We start from the raw sequence: 27,036 nt of genomic DNA, 5'->3' as shown, positions 1-27,036 counted from the left end.
AATGCTCCATTATCCTCCACAGAGACCCCCGTCTTCCCCCGCCAATGTCATCCCCCCCTACGACTGTGCTCCTTTCCCTTGATAATATGTCAACTCGCATGACAAGGATAATTTTTAGGCATCTGCCCTTTCCTGGAGTATTTTTGTTCCTGAGGATCCGTCTTTGATGATAATTGATCATTCTCCAGCATGTACGCGTGAACGAAGCATCTTTAGGGCAGGAATTTTCCAGGACACATGGCTGAAAAAACTGTCTTTGATGCAGCTATTTTGCGGGATATGTAGGTGAAAATAATGTCTTGGATGCAGTCATTTTGTAGGATATCTGTGTGAAATAACCGTATTTATTGGAAGCACATTTCCAGGATTTAAATATGTATGAAAAGAACCTCCTTTGCACCGGATCTTTCTTATGCGGCTATTTTCTGGGGTCTCTGTATGCAAGAACGGTCATTGATGCGGCAATTTTGCAGGATTGCAGGGCGAAAATAAACATCTTTGATGTTGGAATATTACGTGATCTTTGTAAGAACACATCGTTTTCTGTGATTGTTGGGTTTTTGTTATTTTTAATTTCTTTTACATCATCCCCTAAACTGGATGTGTTATAATTAATAGTTTAACCAAGACAATTGTGCATGGCTGAAATTTCCCCCCTTTGCTGCCTTCAGCCCACAGGAAGTGAACTGGTAGATGGTTCAGGCTGGCATGACCCTGATGGAGCTTGTCAGCCTAAACACGGCTGTTGTGTGCAAGCGTGATAGCCTTGCATAGCCTTTCAATGTGAAAAACAAAACAATAAAAAAAATTGCCTTAAAAAAAAAAAAAAAGAGCAAGTAGAATGCGTGTCTGTGTCTTGTCAGTAGAAGGAGGGAGAGGTTAGGCTGATTAGATAAGGTTTGTATATGCAAAAGCAGCTTTGTTTATTACCTCCCCCAAAGAAGATACAGTACCATTCGTGGGTTTGCCATGACCTTTCCACCGCCGCCATTTTGACAGGGCGAAACAGCAAATAGTATGATACAGATTCTCTTAAACTGGTGCTTCTCAAACTGGGCACTGTCCAGATACATCTTGGGGATCAGCAAAATAACATACTGTATGTACAGTGGGGCCAACAAGTATTGGGCACTTAAAAATGTGCAAGTTCATCAGTTTAAAAAGATAAGAGAGGCTTGTAATTTTCATCATATGTACACATCACGCGTGAGAGACAGAATGTGGAAAAAAAAAAAAAAAAAAAAAAATCCAGGAAATCACATTGTATGATTTTTAAATTTATTTGTGAAAATGGGTGGCCACTAATAATTGGGCAGCCAGCAAAAGTTACTTTTAATACTTTGCAATGTAGCCTTGGTTGCCAATGACAGTGGTCAAACGGTTCCTGTAGTTCTTGAACAGGTCTACACACACTTTGGTTGGTATTTTGGCCCACTCCTTACTTACTTCCACAGTTAGCAGCTCTCGCTAATGTAGTTGTAGCATAATGTTAGCATTTTGGGTAAACCGCTAACAACAACAACACAGCATTATTTAAAGCTAAGATATGGATAATACCCTGCTTTATCATTTTTGAGGTATTCACATGATGTGGATGACCGCGTAGCTCAACAGTCACATAGCCTCAACGCTTTTATCTGGGTTTCTTTTGCACATCATTTAACCATGACAAACGTTTAGTAAAGAAAAATGTAGTGCATAAATGTTGTAGACTAAGTTTGCTAGTGCCACAGCTGGATATCATGTTTGTGGCTTAAGGTTAGCATTTATTCTTTTTATCATTAGCAAGCGCTAACAACAGCAGCATGGCATTATTATGAAGCTGAATGAATGATTTGAGAAATTCAAATGACAAATGTGAGTAGCTAGCCTCGTCAACTTAAGTTGGATAAGTTTGCCATGGAGAGTTAGCATTTTTGGCAACAACATTATTATGTTACTTATGACTAATAAGAATACGTCTTACCTTGGAGCAGACTGTTAATTTTGAAAGATTTATTTGGCTATACCGATGACCAAAAAGTGCAAAAGCCACACAGCATAATTGTTTAATGCATAATGAAAAGAACAAAAAAATGTATCCAAAACATTTTTCACACGTATTGCTAGGCAGAGTTAAGAAAATAACCATAAAGCTGGCTAGCTCTTAATCATCCAAAAGTTAAAAAAAAAAAAAAGCAGTAGCTGGACAAACGTTGGAATGATTTATTTTTATTTTTATTATTTTGTATATTTTTATTTGTTACTATTTATATTATCCTAATTTTTGTTATGTTATTGGTCAATATGGCCCATTTTGAATTTGAAAAAAGTTACAGGAAAAAACAAATGTGTCCTTAGATTTGATGACGGTGCTGTGAATGGCCAGTTTGTGTTTGAGGATTAGTGAAAGTTATGATAAAAATTAATTTCTCATGCGGTAGGTTTCTATGAAAGTATACCATTTTTTTGTTGGTTTTTTTTGCCCTGTCCTGAGCTTGTCTGCACTTTGTTCCTCCACCGGAGCAAAAATTTCACATGAAGTCAACCTCCATTTGTTTGTTTTCACAACAACAATCGAGTCCCGTGCCCTTGACTCGCCCTAAAGTTGACACGTCATGGGAAATAAATTCATGCCCAGCCATGTGCTTTGCATTGTTCGAAGCAACGCGAGTTGTAATAGTTTGGATGTTACTCACAGACCTCCTTTAGTGGGGATAAAAGAGATGAAGATAAACATCAAAGACCCTCCTTTGTTGCAGCTGATCCACTCAAGCCAGTGTTTGTTGACTCTGATTATGTACACTTGCACAGTTGAATTCTGCGTGTATAAAGAGAATGTTCAGTTGATGAAAGTGTTTAGCCACGTGACAGGCAACAACAAACCGCTGCAAACCACAACCACAAAAATCTAAATATACTGTAACCTTGTCATTAAAACTTGGGGTGGGGGGGATCGATTAAAACTAGGGTTGTCAAAGTTAAATCATTAACTATGGAGATATAATACACACACAAAAAAAAAAAATTCTCAGTTAACTCAGTTGTATGTACTTCCTGTGGCAGCTGATGTCTGCTCACCTTGCAATCAAACTTAAAGTGTCACTGGTGCAAAGACGGACTTTTACATAGTTATACTTTAAAATGTTGCCCAACAGCTCATTGGAGGAATCCCAAATAATTTGCGCCACTATGCAAATCCAATTTCAAATACCACATTAGTTGATCATCTATGTTTAACAGTTGTATTTCACGGAAAAATAATCTTATTCAAGGAGCAAAGAAAGCTATTACAACAGTCTTTAAATAGAAATATACTTGTAATTTTTTTTCCACATTAATTCCAAGATTTTACTCAAGGAAAATATCTGTTCCAAGCTTTGTAAAAAATTGGAGTTGAAAATACGATCGTGATCAATTATGGAAAATTTTGCGATTAATTAGTTATTAAAATGTAATCACTTGACAGCATTAATTAAAAGGTATGTTGAAAATGTAAAGAGCAAACACTCCACTAAACATCTTTTTATGTTGCAGGTCAAAATTAATGAAATATATCTATTCAGTATTATTATTTTTATTAATATCATCATGTAACGTCTCTTTGGCCTTTCTGTTATGTTACAGGTTAAAGGATTTTTTGAATGATCTTATTTTTATTATATATATGAATTTGCAATCTTCCCCCTAAACCTCCTGTTATGTTGCAGGTCTACATCAACTTTATTTAGAAAATAAATTAATTCATTCGTTAACAAACAAAACAAACGTTTTTTTTTTTTATGTAAAGTTGATTTGGGATAAAGTGCCTTCAGTTGCCATTATTATTTTTTTCCTCACTATATATTTGGAAATTACACTTTTTTTTAATGCAAACACTGCTACAAGCCCTTGTATGTTGCAGCTAAAATGGACCCATGTTTAAGTCTTGTAAAAGAAAATCACGAAAATATATTTGTAAATTTAAAAAAAGATCAACCTTACTGCTGCCCTTATTTTTGCTATTTTTAAACTTTACACACTCATTTCATACACAAGATAAATGGATGGCACACACATATATACAAACCCAATCACACCTCATTTAACCTCACCCAAAAAAAGCGCAGGTCATTTCCAATTGACAAAAATGGAGTTCGCAGGGAATTTATCTAACAGTTTATACTGTATGATATGATGGGAGAACACGTGCCCAGCAAGTCATGCTGCGCTATGAAAAAGTAAATGTGAGTACCGCATAGAGTGCCCGCAAGCGTGCGTGTTCTCACTCAACGGTTGCACAAACCTTCCACACAGGAACTGGGCACTCCCCGCCCGACTAGAGCTAGACGCTCACTTCCTCAATCTGGCTAAAGCATCAGAGGTGGGAGTAAAGCCTTGTACAGTGGATCTGCCGTCTCAAGTTTTAACCTTACAGTTTCAAGCAAGTCCCAAGTTAGTGTGGCAAACATCAAGCAGTTCGAGTGGAATCCCTGCTAAATTTTCAGAAAGTCAAGTTAACAAGTCATAAGTCAAGTCTTGCATTCTGCTCAGTCACAACATGTATTCACACATTAGCCTCTTTGTACACATTCACGATCACAGACTGTATTTTTTTTAATGGTCCCAAACCAGACATGTGACGAGTCCCCCATCTCCATTGTGTACGTCTAAGTATATTTTTAGACATTTAAAAGAAACCAGTGGGGTTTTTTTTCTGGTGGAAATGGGTTTATTTAAGACTTTCATCCATTGCTGTGCATAAAAACCCCTGCCGGACCTTTAGCTCCGTGTAATTATGTATGTTAATTTAAGTGTACTCAAGTTAGCAACAGATACACAAGCATATGCACTTCCAAGTGTTCTGACTCCCTTCCAGGCGGTTGCACTGTCAGTAAAATCCACAGCTGAAGGATATTAGGGAGGGTGCATCGGGCCTCATAAATCCAGAGAGGTAGGTTCCCCGAATTCGATGTTGGATTTTATCCATCCATCCATCTATCTATTATCAATGCCGCTTATCCTCACAAGGGACGCGGGCAGTGCTGGAGCCTATCCCAGCAGTCTTCGGGCAGTAGGCGGGGGACCACCGAATTGGTTGCCAGGCAATCGCAGGGCACACAGAGACAAACAAACATCCGCACTCACAATCACAACTACGGGGAATTTAGAGTGCCCAATTAACCTACCAAGAATGTTTTTGGAATGTGGGAGGAAACCGGAGTACCCGGAGAAAACCCACACAGGCATGGGGAGAACATGCAAACTCCACACAGGGAGGCCGGGCCGGGATCGAATCCAGGACTTGAGGCAGACGTTCCAACCAGTCGACCACCATGCCGCCTTGTTCTTTGGATTTTAGAGCTCATTAAGAGAAAAAAAAAAAAAAGTCAAAGAGTGTCACACCGAAGACTCGTTGTGCAGCATTTTGGCTTTGAGGTTCCTCAAACTGCACTGCAGGTTGGAGCTGGATTCCGACTGCAGCGCCTCGGACAACTTGATGTCGCACGGCCGCCCCGCCAGCGACTTTCTCTTGATGGAGTTCTGGATGGTCTCCGAGGTGAAGTAGTAGACGATGGGGTCAAAGCAGCAGTTGGAGACAGCGATGCACAGCGCTACCGGGTAGATGGTGCGCACCACTGATTCGGCGAAGCAGCCCTTCAGGGTCTTGGTGCGCACCAGCGAGTAGAAGACCAGGTTGACGTTGTAGGGGATGAAGCAGAAGCAGAAGGTGGTGAGGTGCACAGCGATCATGCGCAGGATCTTGGTCTTGTTCAGCTTGGCGCCGCCGCCCCGGCTCACCTTGTGGGGGCGCCGCAGAGTCTGCAGCACCCTGACGGAGCAGCCCACGTTGAGCAGCAGAGGGATGACGAAGCCCACCGTCTCGATGAAGATGACCACCTTGGACAGGTGCGACTTCCACTGGCTGGAGGAGAAGTTCTCGAAGCAGAAGGTGGCGTTGGCCCGCTGCCGCTGGCGCGACGTGGTGTCCAGCAGGAAGCCGGAGGGCAGGCTGCCCGACAGCACCAGCGCCCACACGGCGGCGCACACCAGCTTGGCGTTGCGCTTGGTGCGCAGCGTCCGCGAGCGGAAGGGGTGCACGATGGCCAGGAAACGATCCACGCTGATGCACGTGAGGAAGAGAATGCTGCCGTACATGTTGGTGTAGAAGAGCGACACGGACACCTTGCACAGCACGCTGCCGAAGGGCCAACTCCGGTTGATGAAGTAGAAGACGCGCAGGGGCAGCGTGAAGACAAAGAGCAGATCGGACGCCACTAGGTTCATCATGTACGTGGTGGTCTCGTTACGCAGCTTGAGCGAGCAGGTAAAGATGTAGATGGCCACCACGTTGGTGATGAGGCCCACTACGAACACCACGCTGAACACGGTGCTGTACAGCGGGTACTTGAAGCCGTCGGTCTTGCTGCAGCTCCAGTTGCCCGCCGAGACGTTGCCCGATACCAGTGGCGGCATAGTGTTGAACATCTTGGACACTTTAGCAACTGTCCACCGAGTCTTTTATTCGAGACACTGGCGTGGATGTATGGGTTACATCGCTGATGATCAGTTCTGATGATATCCTGTGTGAACGGTGCCAAAGATACTTGCTTCCCAGGTAGTCCCTGAGGCGGGTTGGGGAGTCCTGGACCAAGAAGTCTTTTATTCCAGACACTGGCTCAGCAGTTCTACTTATGTGCCTTTGGCAGAGTGAAAGGAGCTACTTTGTTTTGGGAGTCAATCCGAAAACGTGCAAGGTGGGACGGCAGCTGCGCGAAAGGGGGATTCCACAATGCAAAGTTTATACCAGTCACCGGCCAAACGTCTCCGATGCTTGGCCCCGAGGTGCCAAATTTGCTAGCCTCCGAGGAGAGGTGGCAGCTCCCGGGGTGTCAAGTTTAACACCAGAGTCTCACTTCGCCCAAAGCAACCGGTCAGTTTGTATTTTATTCCAGACACTGGTGCGGACTTCTCCACCTATTTAGTGCAACGCTTCAAAGGGGCTAAAGAAGTAGTCGATCCTGCCTTGTGAAAAGGTGCCAAATTTACTGGGTAGCACCACACCGTGTAAGTGTGTGTAATGTTTCTTGTGGGCCAATTTAGCGCAAAGGCAATGAATGGGGATAAGAAGTACAAAGTGGAAGTGGGTAAATTGGGGGACACTCAGATACCCTGTGTGAAGGGAATCAAATTTGTCAGTTTTTGAAGTGGGATGGGGGACCAAAGAAATTGTTATGTCTAGCAAGTGCTTTACAGCAGACACTGGCATGGACGTCAGGGTTGGTGTGGGGTCCCGAGGATATTCTGAGCGAAAAATTCCAAATTTTCCAGGCTTCGAGGTAGTTCCCAAGTACTATGTAACATGCATTGCCCCGCAGTCTTTACGGTAATGTCTCTGATAAACCAGTTTGGAGAGAAAGGGATTAAAGAAGGAACAAGTGGGCGAGAGGTAAAGGGGTAAGGACACTTGGTCCCAAGGATTCAAACCTCTCGACTTGTCTCCAACGTGATCCCCATCCTTGGAATCCTTGCGGAAGTCCAGGAGTTAGCTCATGGTGAGGAGAGCCGTGGGGTAAAGCCGGTGTCCCCCTTCCTCCCCCGCACCGTGCACCTCTAGGCTGGGAAGTCGCACAAAGGGAAGGCTGGTATATCCTCAAGATGAGGAGAATAGACAGCAACAAAGTCGGGGCTTAAGTCCTGTATACTTGTCTTCTTCTTCCCTCCAAAGAGTAAAAAATTAAAAATGTCAGTCCGCGCTCATATATTCTTTTCTACTCTGGCAGGTTTCAAGTAATCTCAGTGAGGAGCTGCTGCCCACTTCTCCTTTGTGCCGCTCTCGCTCTCACACTCACACACACACTTTTGTACTTTGACTGGGCTGGGACTCGGTCCATTTCCCCGCCTCCTGGACCCTCCCCCCTTTTCTCTTTGTCTGCTCCCACAGGACTAACAAACTAACTAACTCAAGGGATATGCTTCCTTTTACATTTTATTTTACAGTGATGTCACATATTTTTGACAACTTTTTGGAGTTAAAAAATATAGTTCATAAAATGTTAAACTATTAAGACAGGCAATTAAAAAAAAACATTTTCACCTTACATCGAATAAAAGATTTATTTTTCATTCTAGCTGCTGTAGTAAAAATGTTTTCTCATTCTGATGGCTCTGATGGTAGTTGGCAGTGGTACACCAGTACTTACTGCAGCTCAAACTGTGATGATATCTGTCATTATGCAATAATCATTCATTTAAGTGACATAAATATTCCCCAAAATCAATGTAAGTCTAGACATAATTTTACGTTTTTCATTGTTAAATATTGCCATAGAATATCATTGTATAATGTTTTGCAGAAGATGTATGAAACAATTTAAAATATAAACAATCAGGATTTTTGTGGGGGGGGATTTAATTGTTGGAAATGTTGGCTTTTCGGTGCATGGGAATTTTTGCCATGTTGAAAATCATTCCCAAGGTGAATTGAATGAGCTGAATGTTTTGAATTTCAAATTAGAACGATGTGAATGTGTTGTACTGCAAGTCCTTGTGGAAATTAATGGGACATTTTAGGTTGAAAACGTAGAATTTTGGGAAAACTGGGAATTTTTGGAACGAGAAAAATAATATACACCATGACAAGAATTCATTCTTCGGCCTTCGCATTAATAAACAAGTACGAACGCAAACCTTTATGATGAAGTATAAATTGGAATCGACTGAATTGAATGCTGTGCAATGAAGATTTAAATTATAAGATGAAATGTAAGGAGCATGCATCAAAATCTGTGGAGAGTCGTATGTTACAACAACGGCAAGGAATGTCTCATTCCTCGTCGCTGCCAGCAAGTGGGCGGCAGGAGCGAAGGATGAAACTGACAAAAATGAAATAAAAAGGACCTCACAGAGTGACGGTCTTATGTATTTCATTTATTTAAATGGCGAGTTCACCTCTCCTATATTTTTGCGGTAAAACTCACATTTGCTGTTTTTGTGCTCAGGCCAAAGCCACGTCTAATATAAAAATATTGCCTTGGTGCCATCTGGTGGCATCTTGGTGCCAACGGACTGTAGAAGTGAAGAGGAGGGACTACAGTCTTTAGCGTTGTCTCATTAAAAAATGTCCTCTGCCACCATTTTGTGGCACCTACAGGCAATTACAATTTTGGGTGGGTGTCAATAGCTTTCAGATTTTTGCTATTGACTGTATTTTGTTTCACCAGTTTTTACGCTTGTATGACAAGCGCAAAAAAAAAAATTGTTGCTAAATTGCCTTGCCTCCGCGACTTTACTTGTTTAACTCTGAGAAAGTGGTACGCGGGCTCCCTCCAGTGGTACATGTGATGTTTTTTTTCCAGTACAGCACGTTAGGTACACTTTAGTCGTATTTAATAATCGACATAATCTTATCATATAATCTTTTACAAGTGTTTGCTTCTCAATTATGTACAATATTTATTTATCTTATGTGCAATACATTGTAATTGAACATTAAGCGCAGTTTTTATTTTGATATATTCGAATGGTTTTAATCTTCAAATTGTATACAGTTTTTTACGAGGACTACAATCAAATTAAACATACATTTTAGTTACTCATATATGACATGCTATGTTCAAATCCAAGAGCTTTGAAATTAAATTCAAGAGTCGCTTTGTGTATTTTGGCAGAGAAAAACACCTGAAGTGACACTTCTAGAAAACATTTACGTAAGCAACCTCAGCTATTGTCTTTTGCCTTAAAACAATCTCCTGACATGCAAACAGACACAGGCCGAACAAAAACAAACAAACAAAAGAAACGTGCTCCAAATTCAAAGACTGCTGAAGCTCTCACAATGCCAGGAAGCATGTCGCCCCCCCTCCCTTGGGCCCCTGGCCCTCCACAAGGCCAAGACTGAGGCCTTGAATGGGGAGCGGTCAGGTGACATCATGCTTCAACGGCATCACGTTGGAATTTCTGCGAATTACACGCAAGGATTGAATACCTAGTTCCAACATTTAGCACGTTAGCGTGCAGCTCCATGTTTGGCTTGCAGCTCCATGTTTGGCTTGCTTGGTAAAACAAATAAGGCCACTCCAACCCACCTGCCCCACCCCCACATCTGTGCAAACAACCTCACTAACAGATTTAAACTGTAACAACGGAAACATTTCTTGTGTGGTTTTTGAAAAGGCGCGCATAGATACAACACAACAATAACTGAACAAAGTACAAACTAACAGGAAATGTTGTCAAAGCATGCCAGGTCATATTATTTTGGGACCAAACACTGGCAACCACAATGTAAAATGGATTTTAAATAGCAAGGACCCAAATGATTTTTGAAGTGGAAATCAATCCAAACATTTTTTTTCAAGAATATATTCCCAGCAGGCCCACTAGTTGAAACACTGCATTCTGATCAATATTGCGTCTCTGAAATAAGAGTTAATCCACCCGTTTTAAGACATTGGTGGGGGCGGCCATTTTGTCATTTCTGTCGACTGAAAATGACATCACAACTACCCAGGGCTCAGGTAACGATCAATCACGCCTGACCTGTTGTCTGAAACCGAGCCGTAATTTGTCGTTACCTGAGCCCTGGGTAGTTGTGATTTCATTGTGTGTGTGCGTGTGTGTGTGCGTGTGTATAGATATACACATGTACATACAGTATACAGTATATAGCTTCAAAAGCAGCAGGTCACCGCTGTCTTGCATTCTCTGAGTTTATTAGTTCATGTGACATTTCGGCTAAACAGTTTAGACTTCCTCATTTCTGTGTCGATGCGTGAGTAGGTTTTGTGATGAGCAAACATATTGTTTGTGTGGTGAGTATGTGTGTGCGTGTGTGCTTGGTAGGAAATAAACGCAAGTGAAAAGTGTGAAACCCACAGCACATTGTGTGCATGCTCATTCTAATGAAAACATTTAAAGCTGCAGTTGTTCGAATTGTTGAAATGACCGCAAGAAAGACACATTTGCACAGTCAATGTTTTTTGCTTTTTTTAATATTGATTATATGAGATAATATAGTGCAACTTGTATAAAAGTGTAACTATTCAGTAACGTTTGCAGTCCTACCACGTGATTTTGTTTTCAAGCCGAGATCCACAAAAAAAAATACATGCGACATAAACAACACAAAGGGCTGCGAGCAACACCATGAAGGGGAAGGGAACCGCTGCAACAATCAGTTGAGTGTGTGTAGGTGGACATTATAGCCCCTTTCACACGACTGCCTTTGCCCACTGTTGACGAAAAAAGGGGGGGATTCCAGAAAAGCTATGAATGCCTTGATTACTATTGTTACACCTCTGATGTGCCAACATTGCACATTGGCATGCAAAGCACAGTTGATGCCTGGGACGTGGTTGTGCACATGGATATGATGTTCATGTAAAATGTTCCCACTTTGCGTGAAGTCAATAGCTCGTTTCACAATTCCCGTAAATGTATCTTACAAACAAATACAGGAGTGCCTTGAGATCAGAGTACACTTCAAACCCCCACTGCTAGACGCCGGCAGCAAACTTCACAATATCTAGTCACCATCAATTCACACTGGTTTCATCGCAGTGGAAGGCCGATTATCAGTTGGTGGCAGTGAAGCACCTTAAAGACGGTTTGCCAACTGCCAATAGACACCACAGAAAAACGAGGACGGACAAGACATCTGGTGTAATTGCGTTTTGGGGTCACAATTCCTGTGTTTGCAGCTCACGTGGACAGCGACTGCTGTGAGTTTTAATACAAAATACTGTTCAGTGCAAATTTTCTTATTACAGAACAGACATGCACACTACACACCCACAAGCACACGCATACACACGCACACACATCCGAAGCCACTAATTTTGGTGTTTTGGTGGGGCTGCAACGGATTAATTGCATTTCTATTCATTTTAATGGGGAGAGAGGATTTGTGCCTTGGAGCTAACTGTGGAATGTCGTATTAATGTGAAATCGCACAGGATTCTGGTTATACTGTGTATACCAAAATCCTCTTTTTTTCTAAGAGGTTCTTTGTAAAAGCTAAAGCCAAATAATTTTTTTTGCAGTTTTGGGGAATCTGTGTGTGAAAGAGGCTACTAATAATGCTAATTTGACCTACTCTACAGACTGCAATAAAATGTAACAAGTGCAAAAAGACGTATAGGAACATTCGGAAGAGTGTAACAACACAATGTCTTGATAAGCAGAAGTGCTTCACTGGAGAAATGCAGCATAGTGGAGACCAACATGATGCTAATACCACTTCAGTTTAAGAAAATAATGGAAGAAATAAAGAAAATTACATTTGGTAATTTTAACATTTGTTCTAACTATTATGGTATGCTGTGTATATGTGTTGCTGTTCTGTTTGTGTCACAGTAGGAGCTCTTTGAAGGATTATTATGACCGTAACATCGATGCTAATTTCAGGTAGCCCATCTATGGTGTTTCAAATGATATATTCACATTAAGATATCAAACTTTTGTTAGATTAAGCAATGGTTTGGGTTGACCGTTGTAGTGTTTGAATATTTGTTTAACTCTTTAGTTTTATGTGAAGGTTACAGCAGTTGGTTGAAAGTTTGGTAATTACTTTACCGTTGATGCTAATTTCTGTTAGCCACATAGTGACAATAGAAAAACACAATTCAAGTTACCAACAGGCTTCTGGAACATAACTTGTTCGTAAATTGGGGGAGGGTGCCTGCACTGACTATGAGGGACACTGTTTCATCCTGACTAGTGATGGATGGTAAAGTAAAACAAGAAAACAGGTTTGTGGAACAGACTGGGGGCTCTTTGTTTGTGTTGGAAAGGGAGTGCAAATTTTTGTGATGCATTTCGCAGGTTGGTTGGTGAGATGACTGGGACAAAATGGCTCCAAAGCCAGAATTCCTGCAGTAAAGTGTCAAGGGCGGGGAAAAAAAATTAAATAAAATCACACCCGACCAGTCCTGCAGTTCAGTGGCACTTCATTGGTATGTCGGTAGCAGTGTTACGCGTTGTTACACTTGCGGAGGGTGGAGCTTGTGCTATACAACGATTGGTGGACATTTTGTGGTACAAACCTGATCAGGTCTAACTTTTCACCATGATGTGACATACTTCCGAGTGGTGATCCATAAACCATTGAGCGACTGGCTAATTCACGGACTTTTCCTTTCCAGTCTTTTGACACTGAAATGGATATCTTGGTGTTCTGCTGACGTGAGTTAGTTTCTCTGCAGTATGTTTTGCCAAGCAAATATTTGATACATACAAGTGAGAAAATGTCTTCCGCAAACCTGATGATGGAGGTTTTGGTCCCATTCCAAGTGCCTGCTATGCTTCTACACAGATTCGCCATCTACTCAATTTATCCCCCTCACCCACAGGTACTGCTAGATAATTATTATTTTCAAATAGGAATAAAAACCTAAACCTTTTGAGGCATACGTGGTGGTGCAACTCCAAATACAACAAGTTCTTGTCATTGTTTTCAGCCCTTTTTGCCACCCGCAAGTAGCCACAGTCAACTAAACAGGTGCAACCTTTGGTCTTTGTGGTCTTCTGTCTTTGAAAAATGATAACGCTTCGTTTACCTTGGTCTGTGTTGGACTGCCGAACATGGAAAGCTAGTGGCATCATCGTGATTAAAGGGGTGGGGTCAAGTTTTGTGGAGATGTCAGTTTCTGAAGGCCCCATGGCGGCTGGCTTTGCCAATAAAGTTTTTGAGCAGGTCGTGGTCCATCTCGGCGAAGGCCTGGGTCTGTGTGACCGATGTCAGGTGGTTGACGCAGAACTTGAAACAGAACTCCTCAAGGTCCTAAAACGATCAAGATGGTCGAGTCTGGTCAGCCGGAAGGAAAGCCTGGTCACTCTGCTGAGTTTTGGGAGAATCTCGAGCATCTTAAATGAGCCTCGAGTAGTTAAAGCGGAAGGCAACCCAAACATATTTTTTTCCAGAATATGTTCTATGAAGGCCAACTAGTTGAAATACGTCATTCTGATTAATATTCCGTTTGTGGAATATAAGTTAAGCAGCAAAATGCACCCACTTTTAGCCATCAGGGGGCGGCCATTATGTCACTTCTGCCGACTGAAGATGACATCAAAGTTGTTTAGGGCTCAGATAATGACCAATCATGGTTCAGGTTCAGAAAACAGGTGAGCCACGATTGGTCGTTAGCTGAGCCCTGTGCAGTTATGATGTCATCTTCAGTCGACAGAAGTGACAAAACGTTAGGGTTGACTCCCCTTTAAGGGGGACGTGGAGCTCGGGGATACACGAGGGCAGACGTTAGCCTCCCCCAAAAAGTGGTTAAAAATGGGAGCGCAACAGAGGTATGCCAACAAAAGTCTACACACCCTCGTTCAAATGCCAGATTTTTGTGGGGCCTACTGTACAATCTGTATAAGCCCATTGAAAAAAATCTATACAAGAGGGGAAGTAAAAAATAAACAAAGTGTGCACACCCCACTCCGTTATAATAGGGATGTGCTGTGTTTGTAATGAACCAATCACATTCAAACTCATGTTAAATGGGAGTCAGGAATCAGGATGCACCTGCCACCCTTTCAAGGTGGGATGTCATGATACCCAAATGTCGCGATAACCAAGTATAATATGTACCTCACGATACGACAATTATCACGATATAGTGGAGAGGTTGGCAGTATACAAAAAGCTCACGATATTGTAATAAAAAACAAAAAACAAAAAAAAAACCTCATAAAAAAAAAACAACAACAACACAATATTCTGTTTTTGTACATAATGCAGCATTCACAAAGAAATAGGCTTGGCCAGTCATTCGCTCCTATTGGCTCAGCAGCGCAAAGTATCATGGTCTAAGTCAGAGGTCGGCAAGCCGCGGCTCTTTCATCCTTACGTTACGGCTCTGTGTGGCTTGGGAGAATAAAGAAAATAGTAAGGTTCGTTCGATTACGTTGGCCTGTTTAATATGGATCGATGAGATGCTTCGTTGCAAAAACACCACACCCTCACGTGTGTCATGAGGTAAGTCTCCTTTTCATTTTAATATGCACCTTAGATGCGGTTAGTTGGATTTTTGTTTTGTTTATTGCATCACTCATAGCTTCAAACCTGAAAGAAGGCGTTTTGTGAAGGCGTTGGAGCCAAAATTAAGATGTATTGTATTGGGCAGGTGTGTTTGCTGGTATGACGTTTCAAAGGCTAGGGCACGATGGGGGCTTCACATGAGCGCGGACTTTGAAGTACGCGGTTGTCGCTGCATGGCTTGATTTTTGGAATCTTTTAATCAATTCAAGTGTCAAACTACCGATTAAATACATTTTGTATGTAGTATTATGAGGTCGTGAGTGTGCAATAGCAATGTAAGGTATTATACAATTTCAAGTTAGCGGTGCCGGGCAACTCAAAAAACAGTGACGTTTTTTGGAGGTTAATGTCAAAAAGTGTTTGCGGCTCCCAGTGCGTTATTTTCTGTGGAAACCAGGTCAAAATGGCTCTTTCACTGTTAAAAGTCTGCTGACCCCTGGTCTAAGTAGTTCACAATGCTGTGTTCAGCTGAAGCGGGCCGACGGAGATGCTGAAAAATATTTGCTGGTATGACTGATTTATGGACCTTTTATTGTTTATGTGAGCAATAATCTGTTTTAATTTCTGTATAGTTTGCTTGTGTGAGTGTGTGTATGGTTTCTGTAGAGCACAAAATATAAATACAAATAAAGTAAAACAGCAGTTGTATGTAAATGTCTCTACAATGCTAATTAGCCGTGGTCCTAATTATACAAATAGTTCAAATTGTACAGTTAACCTTAACCTCATATATACAGTAAATGATCTACAATGACCGAACACCTAATATTGAGGCACTTACTGGCTAATGCACGCACACATTGTGAATCGGATGAATTTGTAGAGGAACTCAAATGTGTTATGTTCCCCTTCATCTGCCAATCAGCATGGGTTAGGTGGCAAAAACATGCATCAAATTAAACTGCACTAATAAACTAACCACCAGAGGGTGCTGCAACTGCACAAATGGGAAAAAAAACTTTTTTTTTTGTTTTTTAAACAAATGTGCAACTATTAATATTGACGATGTCGTGGCAATTTTAATATTGCGATATCACCAATATTGTGACATCCCTACTTTCAAGTGTCTCTGAATGACCCCAAATAACATTCACTTATTTTAGGGGGCTTTTCCTTGCTTTTTTTGTTTAGTGTTTTTTCTTCCTAACAGAATCCTAAACATTTTGTCCTAAAAGTGACTCTTTCTCAAACTGTTCATAAATCCCTCCATCTTGTCTACAAACCTAGCACGATGGTTGTGTTTATGCTAAACTCAAAATTGGTTTCAGTGTATCATAACACATTTTCCCATTTTTGGGAGATTTTTTTTACTAGGATGAATATATTATTAACAGTTCACAAAAGCAGCCTGTGTTTGTGCAAAACCTCTAGACTTCTACTAGAAAGAAAAAAAATGTCCAGACTAAAACGTCTGAAATTAATTTAAGGTTTATCACGGGCACTTTATATGGTGGCATGTGTGTTGCTTACAACTATGAGTTTGAATGAGATTGGTTTAATATGAACTCAACTACATCCCAATTAAACAGGAGCACACAGATTACTTCAGTTATCGTTTTTTCTTTACAAAAGATGGGAAAAGAAGTTTTCAACTGAGTTGTACATGTTATAGAATACTCACACTTCAGTTTTTGTTTTAACTTCACTTCTACAAAAGATGAAACAAAGTTCTCAATTGAATTGTACACGTTATAGTTTACATTATCGGTGGAAAACGTTTTGAAATGACTTATCTTGGTCTCTCGCTCTTTGTTTTTAATATCACAAGAAAACTGGCATTTGAACAGGGGTGTGTAGACTTTTTAGCTCCACTGTCCATACTTATAAAATGATACAAATTCATATATAAACATGAAAACATAAAACAATGTTACCGTCCGAACAACTCAAGTACTTTCCTCGACTACCTCTAAAGCGAAAACAGTTTGCAGAGGTCTCCCAGGAGCTTACCCGGGCCTCGTACTTGACGGCGGCCGAGAGCAGAGTGATGGCGTTCTCCTCGGAGATGCCCCTTTTGATGGTGTCCTGGCACAGCCTCTTGAGCCTGCTCTCCCCGTAGAAGGTGGCCAGGTCAAGCAGGCCTGAGAAAGCCGAGCGGAAGGAGCGTGTTTGATGCCACTGTGAAGCCGAATGTGCGTGTGCCAAGTTCTTACCCACAGCATCCTCTGGCGGCAGGCTTATGGAATCGGTGTAGAGGTACTCTAGGAAGGCTCGGTACACCAGGAAGGGAAACTGGTGGACTTCGATGGTGTCCTCGTCCGTTTCGTTCAGCAACACGCGGAAATGTTCACACCTGGAAAGAAATAATGCAAAAATACCATCATCATTTGTGTAATGAGTGTGGTTGGATTGTAGACATATAAAAACAGTGTGACTGTATAATCAAAGTCAAATAAAAGACTACTGTTTCATACATTCAAAAAATTTGCATGTAATGCATTCTCAAAGAAAAGAGGTACAGAGGTACTCCCTAAATAAAAAAGGGGGAAACACACTGTATAATACGTGTTATCTTCCACACTGCTTATCCTGTACCGGGTCGCATGGAGTTGCTGGAGCCTATCCCAGCTGACAATGGGCGAAAGGCAGATAACACCCTGAACTGGTCACCAGCCAGTCGCAGGGAACACACAGACGCCGTCACTGAGCGGGAACCGATCCCACGCTGCCCGCAGACAACTCAGGCGAGTGCACCACTACACCATCAGCGACTCCACACACTACCAGCATAAAAAGGGGGAAAAAAACGATGAAATGCCTATGCAAATAAAAAAAAATATATATCTTTAATGTCTGCATTAAAAAAAAAAAAAAAAAAAATCATGAAAAGTAGAAGTAATCGTACATAATGTTTCTGCAAAAAGGGGCAATCATACCTTATTAATACTGAAAAGGGGAAAAAATATGATGCAATGCCTTATTGAAGAAAAAAATACATAACACAAAAAAAAAAACAATATTTTTAAATGGGGGGGAAATGCATGCGCAAAAAGGGAAAAATACTATGTAATTTCTGAATAAAAAGGTAAACTGCATTAACGGTAAACAAGGAGCTAAATAATGTAATGCCTGCACAAAAACGGAAAAGTACAGTGGAATAATTGCACAAAAAGGGACTAACAATACGTATTATTTTAATTCCTGCACAAAAAAAGTGAAACAATATTGTGTCAGAGGGTGAAAACAACGCCATGTATTGCCTGCATAATAAAGAAAAAAAATACACCTGCATAACAAAGGAAAAGAAATGCTTGGTAGACGCCTTCAGAAAAAGGCGAAAACATAACATGTAATGCCCGTACCAAAGGGGTGGGGCGGGGCTGCATATGTGACTGCATAAAAATGGAAAAGATGTGATGTTGTGTAAAAGGGCAAAAAAAAAAAAAAAAAAATGAAATGCATTACTCACACAAAAAAAGAGAAAAACTACTACTACTAGTAATACTTTCCAAATGAACGTATGAAAGTAGATTAATAGATACAGCTCTTGTAAAATGGATTTCATTACAATGTGTACATAATGCTGTGGCCTTTGACTGTCTTTTCTAACCGCTTATCTGTACAGCATACGTAGCTAAATAAACGAAGACTTCCTCAGTTAAAGCGCAACTCAAGCGGCTCACTCGACAAGAGATCTCCGCACCATAGGTGTTTTTGAAGTGTTGCATATCCGTGTACTGAGGTTAACGCCGCCGCAGCAGCAGACTGTCTGGCTCCTTCCGACGACGAAGAATGCAGATGCTCCGTGTCCAGAGAGCGCCGTTATAAAAAGACCAACACGGAAACAATACGTCTGCCTTAGCTTCCCCTTTTGACACCAGCAGGAAACACCGGCGTGGACACATGGCGTTCCTTCACCAGCACACACTGGGAAAACTTCTACACTCCCTCCACGACGACGGACGTGTCGCTCAATCAACTGTTTTGTTTTGGCTGTCACGGTGTCAAAGAGTTCAATTAGTGCAAATGATCGCAGCTTAAATGATCATGACCAGAGCAAAACATAAGTGACGGTCAGAAAAAAAAAAAGAACATTGACAATGGAGAGAGAGAGAGCCATGTAATGACTGCATAAACATGTAAAATTAAAGTACTATGTAATGCCTGGATTAAAAAAATAACAAAAAAAAACTACACAATGCTTACATAAAGAGGAAAAAAATATATATTGTGTAATTATTGAGCTAAATGACAAATATACTGTGTAATGTGTGTGAAAAGGAAGGGAAAAAAAATGTAATGCCTGAAGAAAAACTCAAGGGAAAAATTACTGTATAATGCCTGCACGAATAAGGGAAAAATACTATGGAATACTTGCATAAAAAGGCAAAGAATATAATTTAGTGCCGACTACGTTATGCCTACACAAAGTGGAAAAAAAATTATGTAATGGCTGCATAGAAAGTAAAACTATACAAATACCGCATAAAAGGGGAAAAAAATACTGTGCAATGCATGCATGAATAAGGGTTTGCAATTTGTGTAAAGAAAATACAATGTCATGGGTAAAAAAGGTTTTTGAAAAAAAAAAAAAAAGTGTCTGTGGGACTTTGGTGGCACATTCATGTGGTTTGATGCCCCTGTCTAAAGTTCTAATTAAGTGTTCCCACAAAAGAGCATACTATTGTCCGAAATGTCATGATACTTCACACGGAAGGGGTCCCTGAGTGTTTATTTGTGTCCCAAAAGTGCTTTTGTTCATGCAACACATTAATGTACCTTATTTTTAGCAGCGCTTTGTGCACATGAATGCACTTTCCGTCCACTAGGAACTTCAGATCTGAGATCTCAGGGCTGTCAAACTCTTTTTTTAGTGACTGTGCAACAGTCAGGTAGTCGTCGCCATCTGTGGCACATGACACAAAAAAAAAGATCTGTTAAGGTTTTTGAAATCCTGTAAACAACATATTTCCATTTCTTTGAATGCTTCCACTGTCACAGAAAGGAGACTGGCATGACAGCACCGTGACATAAACAATGCTGTCATAAAAAAATAAAGACTCCCTTCCGTAATGTCTTTTCCCACTTCATATGCAATGCATGCATAAGGTGAAAAAAATACAGGAAGTCCTCTAATCCCGACATACGTGAGCTACGACGATTACACTTTACGACGCCCGTGCCTCATCAGCCAATTTGTCTCCAGCGCCATAGTGACGACGTTTACATGCAGCCAATATTCAGGTTAAGGTCAAAATTACAATTTCCGAAACATTCTCAATAACCCGTTTACATGGTTGAGCGGACCAGTGTTGCTTTTGGCAGGCATTTTAGATTTAGTCTTATGGACGAAAATGCTTATTAGTTTTCGTCACATTTAGTCATTCCTATTAGTGATAGGATAGATAGGTAGGATAGTTAGAAATTTGTGTTACATCGCCAGTGTAGGAACGGAACTCATTCGTAAATTGAGGACTTCCTATACGACAAAACACTTGGATGAAAAGGAAAATGTAATACCATTGCAAAAAAATTAAATAAGTACAACAATCACCACAAAAAGACGTTAATGTGGTGCATTGTAATACGGAGCAGAATGCATTTTATTTTTATTGCTCCACAGGTCCCCTACCATTGAGACATGTGTAAGCCATCGGCATTGAACACGAGCTTGTAACAACACTACTACAAAATGGGTGATCTGCGGTCACCATGGCAACACAACTGATACTGTTCATTATTCCTCGACATGACGCCATTGTTGTTTTGAACGCTTCTTTCCTGGCCAAATGATAAAATAGGGACTCATTTGCTGTCATCATCAGAATTGCTCAGTAAACTGCAAATGTTGAATAATAATAAAACTCTGAGGTTTCATGATAAAAGGGCAAAACGATTGAACCATGCCAGTACAATAAGTCGCTTAGTATGTATTTCCCTCTTTTTATACATATTTTTCATTGGCCGTACACATGATTTTGTCATGTCTCACAGACTGCTCCATTATCTACACTGTGTGCAATAAAACGTTAAGTGTATTTTGTGAAAATGGGTATGTCTAAAAGCCACCTTTTGGCAATTAACGGTTACATTGACTCATATACACATATGGAGCCTTTAAAGAAGAAATCTACCCAAACATTTTTTTTCCAGAATATGTTCTAAGCAGGCCCACTAGTTATATAAGTTAGGCCCACTAGTTATATAAGTGGAATATAAAGTAAGCAGCAAAATGCACCCACTTTTAGCCATCTCAGGGGGCGGCCATTTTTTCACTTCTGTCGAGTGACGATGACATCGAAGTTGCTCAGGGCTCAGATAATCAGCTTCAGAGACAGGTGGAGCTACCTAAAAATGTGTGGATTTCTCAAATTCTACAAACGCAATATTAATCAGAATGCCGAGTTTAGACTAGTGGGCCCGCATAGAACATATTCTGGAATAAAATATGTTTGGGTTGACTTCCTCTTTCAGCCCGCAAGGCTTACCTACGGTGAGAAGGTGCCACGTGACGGCGGGCGTGGCGAAGCAGGCAAAGACGTCGTCGGTGCAGCTGAAATGCGTGGTGTGCGGGTTGGTCACCACCTGACCGCGACACTGGCCCCACATCAGCACCTGCCCGCTCTGTGTCTTGGCGGCAGATGTGTGGCTGGTGTGGCACGCCGCCACCTCCACGACCCTGCGAGCAACATGACAATACAGTGGTGCCTTGAGATACGAGTTTTATTCACTATCTGACCACACTCATACAACAAAACACTTGTATCTCAAATGATCTTTTCCCATTGAAGTCAATGGAAATGCAAATACTCGATTTCAGCCTTCCCCCTCTAAAAAACAAACAGACGGATATACTGTTCACTGAGACATTTCAGATGAAATACACATTTGAAGCATTCTATTATTAAAAATTCAAGCACTTAGTAACCATGGTGTATGGGTGTTTACGCACCTCTCCTTGTCGGTGCTGATGAGTGTGGCGAGCGAGTAATTGTTCTTATTGCCCGTGCCCAGCTGCCCGTACGAGTTTGCTCCCCAGCTGTAAACAAAGCCATCGTCCGTGAGCGCCAGCGTGTGCGCATAGCCGCAAGCCACCTGGAAAGCGGAGAGAAAGGGCCTTGGTGCGCTTGCTGATGTCATTAAAGGGGCAAATGCCTCACTCTTACCTGGACAACCTTGATTCCCTGAAGAGCTGCGACCCTGCACGGCATCTGCTGGTTGCCAGTATTGCCCAAACCTAACTGACCGTTGCAGTTGTAGCCCCAGCCGTAAATCTGCGACATAGGCAAGGAAAACATCATGAAATTATTCATATTTTGAAAAAATGCATGTCTCACCGAAGGAATTTAGATAATCATGCATGATGTGTTGACCCCTGACAACATGCAGTTGTGGGTGCATTTGGAAGTGAGAAAGGCCAAAACAACAAGTTACTACCTCCCCGTTGTCCAGCACAGCCATGGAGCACAGTTGCCCACAGGCTATGTTGACCACCACTTTGCTCTGCAGGCAACTGCTGACCCGGCGCGGCGTTGGCTGGTTGGCCGTGGACCCTGAACCCACCTGACCTGAGTTGTTGTAGCCCCACGCATACACCTGAAGCCAGGGGTGACATGTTCGCTGAGTTAAAAAAATAGCTGGAAATAAGATGAGAAAAAAAAAAAAAAAGGAAGGTAAGGTACATTACCTCTCCTTCCGTGGTAAGGGCGATGGTGTGGTGGGAGCCACAGGCCACTTCGGTAATTTTCTTGTTCTGCAGATTGGTGGAGACCAGGGCGGGGATAAGCCCGTGAATGGTGGTCCCATTGCCCAGCTGACTGTAGCCGTTGTGGCCCCATGCGTACACCTCGCCCTCTACGCAGAAAGAAGGCAAACAACAGTGATTCATTCTAGAGCTTACGTTATTTAGCTTGCTAGCTATCGTCAGCTTTATAGCGCGCTAACCATTTCAGCATGAAAAAAGAATGACTGTGCTACGTATCAATCCAAGCAATAAGTCAATTAATGAGCCAGTCATTAACATCCATGCATAGACAGGCAGATTTTTTTGATTGGTGCTGGCCCTTTACGAGAGGTCCACATTTGCCACTGCGGAACTTAATAAGACAGTCTTAAAGGCTGTTGGAGAGTAAACTGCTCATGCCGGTATAAGGCAACAAAATGTCAACAATAATAAATGTTTAAGCCTTTCACATGTGACACAATCAGGTTACCCGAAGTGGCAACGACCACGTGCGGTCCGGTTCCGTAGCTAAGGGACACAATCTTCTTCCCGCAGAGGACATCGATCCTGCGCGGCTCGATAGTACTCTGCAGGTCTCCGAGACCTAAGCAGCTGCTACAGTTGGTGCCCAGACCGAAGACCTGCACGCAGACAAAAAGGGACCACATTTCAAAATGTAGTGCTGTAATTAAGCGGACGTCACGCGTTGACATCTAAGGGGGCTTCAGCAACTATGACTGCACTTCTTACTGGTTTTTGCACAATGTTATTCTCCATGCTTCTTGTGAGCGTTTTCATTTTGTTTTTGTGCGCTTGCACCGCTCAAACTACAATTCAATACTTTATCTTCTTGCATTTGAATTTATTCTTTGTTGTAAAGATTTGATATTTTACATACATGGGCATCGTCGGCGCGTGACGTCTGCTACTGTGCGCGAGTGTCTGGGCATGAGCTGCAGCCGACAACAGACCCTGTATGAATGTGATTACTGTATTGTGCTTGCTTAATAAACAGCTGAAAAGTTGCGGATTGTGGCTCTCCTTTACCAAAGGCAGGGACCATTAAAGTAAGTAGGCTAAATAGTGAATAGCTGAGTAGCAAGCGTGTGCTTGCTTCAAGCTGTTTATTGCCACTCCCATTTGAAGTTTACGTTAAAACTAAACCTAAAATCAAGAGAATCGTGTGCTGTGTATTTAACCTAACCACGTAACTTTGCCCTAGGCAAGCCCACTTCTTAAATTTAACGCACGATGCAAAACAGGATAGAAGAAGCGCTAACAAAACTAGCATCAACGTTGCAGTAGTTACAAATGTTTAAGCAACAAGCATCACGAGCAGCAACACGAGCAAGCAGGCACACGAGAAAAAGCTGCACAACGGTATATTTCTATAGAATTGAGTACTGCCATTAGAGTGCTAGTGTTTTTGTGGGGTGCCTGTCAACGGATTAATGGCGTTTTCGCTGTGTTCAATGGGGAAGGTTGATTTGACATACATGTGCGTTCAGTTACGAGCATGGTCACAGAAAAATGACACCACAGTTCTTTCCCATAGGAACAGTTGTACATTTGTTCAGTGTTTCGCCATCTTCCCCATCAAAGCATTAGTGTGCTGTGATTGCTTTCAAAACAATAGTCAGGACAAAACAAACGAGCAAGGATGAGCCGGTCGCACCTCCACCCTCTTCCAAGCTCTGTCTAGAATTAGGTCCTGATGGCTAAAGATAGCGCCATTCCATCTGCTTAACCCCCACCCCCTAGCCACTGTGCGTCGCATGCATCTGAAACCTGGCTCCACACGGAACACACGAGGCGGAGACTCGCCGCTGTTACCTCGTCGTTGACGGTGACATAGAGGGCTTCGTTGGCGCCGCTTCCGAAAACGCACGCCTGCCGGATGAGGCCGAGTTCCTCAGGCGGGAGGAGGGCAAACACTGGCCACTTCCCCACGTCCAGCATGCCACGTGATCACTCACTGCGGCACAAGATGAGGAAGGAAACAACAAACAAATATGTTCAAGATAAACAGCTGTCAATTTTGATGATTTAACTTGCAATACTACAAAATTAAAGTCATAATCCATGAATGGGCCAATTCGCATTTCAGTGTACAAGCAATTCCTGTATTAGAAAGACCAGCATTCCTTGCGGTTGAGCATGCGCAAAGTGTCTTGATCGTGTCTGTTTGCGCACCGGCACTAACTTAGCCTTTTTCGCCCTCCTCTCCTTCTTCTCCACGCCAGTGTAGGAACGGAACTCGTTCGTAAATTGAGGACTTCCTGTATTTTCTTGAGGTGCTCCAAAATGAAGCTTTCTTGTGGATAATTCAAGCTCATGGATCGAGAATCATTCGGAACCAGAATCAAAATTGGAATTGCCTAAATTCAAACAATGCCCAACCCTAAAACCGACTGCTTTATTCCAGTGGTGAGTGACATGAATATAATATTGTCGCTGTCCAGTGAAAATGTATTTATTTTTTTAAATGTTCACGTTAATGCGATATCCGTAAAGCGGAAACACCATTCACGTAAAAATATGCAAATTGAAAAAAATGGACGTAAGTGTTTTTCACAGGACAGCGATGATATGTTTAATAGACGGTGGCAAGTAAAAGGAGGAAATTACGTCTATTTGCATCACGACATCTGTGTGTCACTGTTTCATTCGGTTTATTCAAATGCAGGCGTACGTACCTCTGTCCACTTAGATATGTAAACAGGTTTTTCCTGAATGTTTTCAGAAATCTGAATTTTGACCTCAACCCGAATATTGACCGTATGCAAACGTAGTCAGTAGTGACAACTCGAGTCTTTGGATCTCACATTAAGAGTTAACAGTAAACCATTCAAAATGCAAAAAGCACACTTGAAATGAACAACTGGCCACTGAACAGCTGAGCTGCCAACTGTCACATTACTTTTGGTGGAAGGCACATCTACAGTACAAACTGTCTTAATTCTTACATCGTTCACCGTATTGGGAAACTGAAATTAAAGCTGAAAGTCTGCAGTCTCTTCTGGATGTTTGCTCATTCTCAACTCTTTATTTTTTCCCACACACGGAACCTATTTTAAAAAAGGATGTACAGCAATAGGAGTAATTATTTTTGTTTTATTCATTGTATTTTACTCCTTTCATATTACCTCACATTTGCATGTTAAATTACTTAAATAAAAGAAGGCTTTCTGATTATTTTCTGTTGAAAATGTCGATGTAATTTACATTGTTGTTTTCAAATTATGATAATTTTGTTATTTTTTTAGATTTACCTATTGTTTAGCGTAGTGAATGTAATTACTTACGCATTGGTAACAAATTGGAAATAATTAACATCAATGTAATATGTTGTCTGTTTCTGTGTTTAGCAGGCTTGCTAGCAGTATTTTCAAAATAGGATAAGTTAAGTTAGAAAAGCGGGTTTTACAAGAAAGGTCACATCTTAAATATCGACCTCCATTCACTATGCATTGACCAGATATTGGTGCATTTTCACTGCTTCCGAACCAGTCATCAGGTTCTTAATATTCGTCACAAGAAAACGATACTTTGGAATCATCTTTGAAAATCCTGTTGGGTAATGTTGGTTTTCAAGTAAATCAATTCAGCTTTGAAAGTTTTCGCACAATCCTTCTACTTAGTTTTACTTGTATTTACAAATGTCAAGTTGGAACAAAATAACATTGTGACGCCATCGCGTTAATATGACGTCAGCTAAATATGGACGTTTTCCTTTAAAGAACCCTTAGCAACACTTGCTAAACTTGCCAAAAACAAAACGCACAATGCAGAGTCACATTGCACTTTACAAGTAGTACCACTCCATTAGCTCGAGATGCTAAGCTAAAAACACTGTCCCACCCAAAAGCGCTAAGCTAATAATTAACGTTAAGTGTCGCGTTGTTTCACTTCACGGTTACCTTGCTTGTTGACACACAAAGCAACTACTTAGTTCTTCAGAGACAACGTAATTGGCAGTGGGGCTCGTAAACGTATCCTGGTAACATGTTTGGCAGGTCAGGTGGGCGTCGGGTTCATCGTGAAGGTTAGAAGAGTTCGGCAGAATCTAATGGTGCTACTCCACATCCGCTAGTGGTAGCCTCGTTAGCTTCGTTAGCTTCTGCCCGGTGGCGGTATTTCCGGCATCATGACGGTGCATTCAAAGACATCACGGATTTTATACATATCAATAATCTATTGTAAAAACAAACAAACCATATACATATACATATACATATACATATACATATAGATATATTTGTATTTTTGTATTTGATAGATAGGGCAAATACAAGCAAACCATATATATATATATATATATATATATATATATATATATATATATATATATATATATATATATATATATATATAT

The 27,036-nt window shown here is 41.4% G+C and overlaps 2 protein-coding genes across 3 annotated transcripts; both read right to left on the bottom strand.

Annotated features, from left to right (window-relative positions):
• Positions 1 to 583: 583 nt before the first annotated feature.
• Positions 584 to 9,206, bottom strand: lpar6a (lysophosphatidic acid receptor 6a). 2 transcript variants are annotated; one of them, XM_086036726.1, is made up of 2 exons: positions 5,761 to 9,206; positions 584 to 5,625 (listed from the first exon to the last, which is right to left on the bottom strand). In XM_086036726.1, exons 1-2 carry the CDS (start codon positions 6,445 to 6,447, stop codon positions 5,359 to 5,361), a joined length of 954 nt encoding a protein of 317 aa, XP_085892852.1. In that variant the 5' UTR covers positions 6,448 to 9,206; the 3' UTR covers positions 584 to 5,358. The 2 variants fall into 2 exon arrangements, with proteins under 2 accessions (XP_085892852.1, XP_085892851.1); XM_086036725.1 differs by having other exon boundaries at positions 588 to 9,199.
• A 1,728-nt stretch (positions 9,207 to 10,934) lies between these two features.
• rcbtb2 (regulator of chromosome condensation (RCC1) and BTB (POZ) domain containing protein 2) lies at positions 10,935 to 26,819 on the bottom strand. Its single transcript, XM_086036332.1, has 12 exons — positions 26,582 to 26,819; positions 24,495 to 24,636; positions 23,152 to 23,302; positions 22,626 to 22,792; positions 22,376 to 22,534; positions 22,105 to 22,212; positions 21,891 to 22,033; positions 21,427 to 21,617; positions 19,718 to 19,844; positions 17,152 to 17,291; positions 16,949 to 17,079; positions 10,935 to 13,741 (listed from the first exon to the last, which is right to left on the bottom strand). The coding sequence occupies exons 2-12, from the start codon at positions 24,618 to 24,620 to the stop codon at positions 13,601 to 13,603; spliced, it is 1,584 nt and encodes a 527-aa protein (XP_085892458.1). The 5' UTR covers positions 24,621 to 24,636; positions 26,582 to 26,819; the 3' UTR covers positions 10,935 to 13,600.
• Positions 26,820 to 27,036: the final 217 nt, after the last annotated feature.

Source organism: Filicampus tigris, chromosome 7, assembly GCF_054856515.1.
Source record: "Filicampus tigris isolate MCC_2025a chromosome 7, RoL_Ftig_1.0, whole genome shotgun sequence".
Classification (NCBI taxonomy): Eukaryota; Metazoa; Chordata; class Actinopteri; order Syngnathiformes; family Syngnathidae; genus Filicampus; species Filicampus tigris.
The sequence above is the reverse complement of the archived record's forward strand: the minus strand, read 5'-3'. Positions and strand labels throughout refer to the sequence as shown.

What these genes read in the sequence shown, in the direction of transcription:
- rcbtb2 (XM_086036332.1), bottom strand. Translation starts at nt 24,620, where the DNA reads ATGCTGGACGTGGGGAAGTGGCCAGTGTTTGCCCTCCTCCCGCCTGAG. An exon ending in CGTGGTCGTTGCCACTTCGG is followed by an intron (nt 22,793 to 23,151) that starts GTAACCTGATTG and finishes CTTTCTGCGTAG; the next exon opens with AGGGCGAGGTGTACGCATGG. An exon ending in GTGGCACCTTCTCACCGTAG is followed by an intron (nt 19,845 to 21,426) that starts GTAAGCCTTGCG and finishes CATGTGCCACAG; the next exon opens with ATGGCGACGACTACCTGACT.
- lpar6a (XM_086036725.1), bottom strand. Translation starts at nt 6,447, where the DNA reads ATGTTCAACACTATGCCGCCACTGGTATCGGGCAACGTCTCGGCGGGC.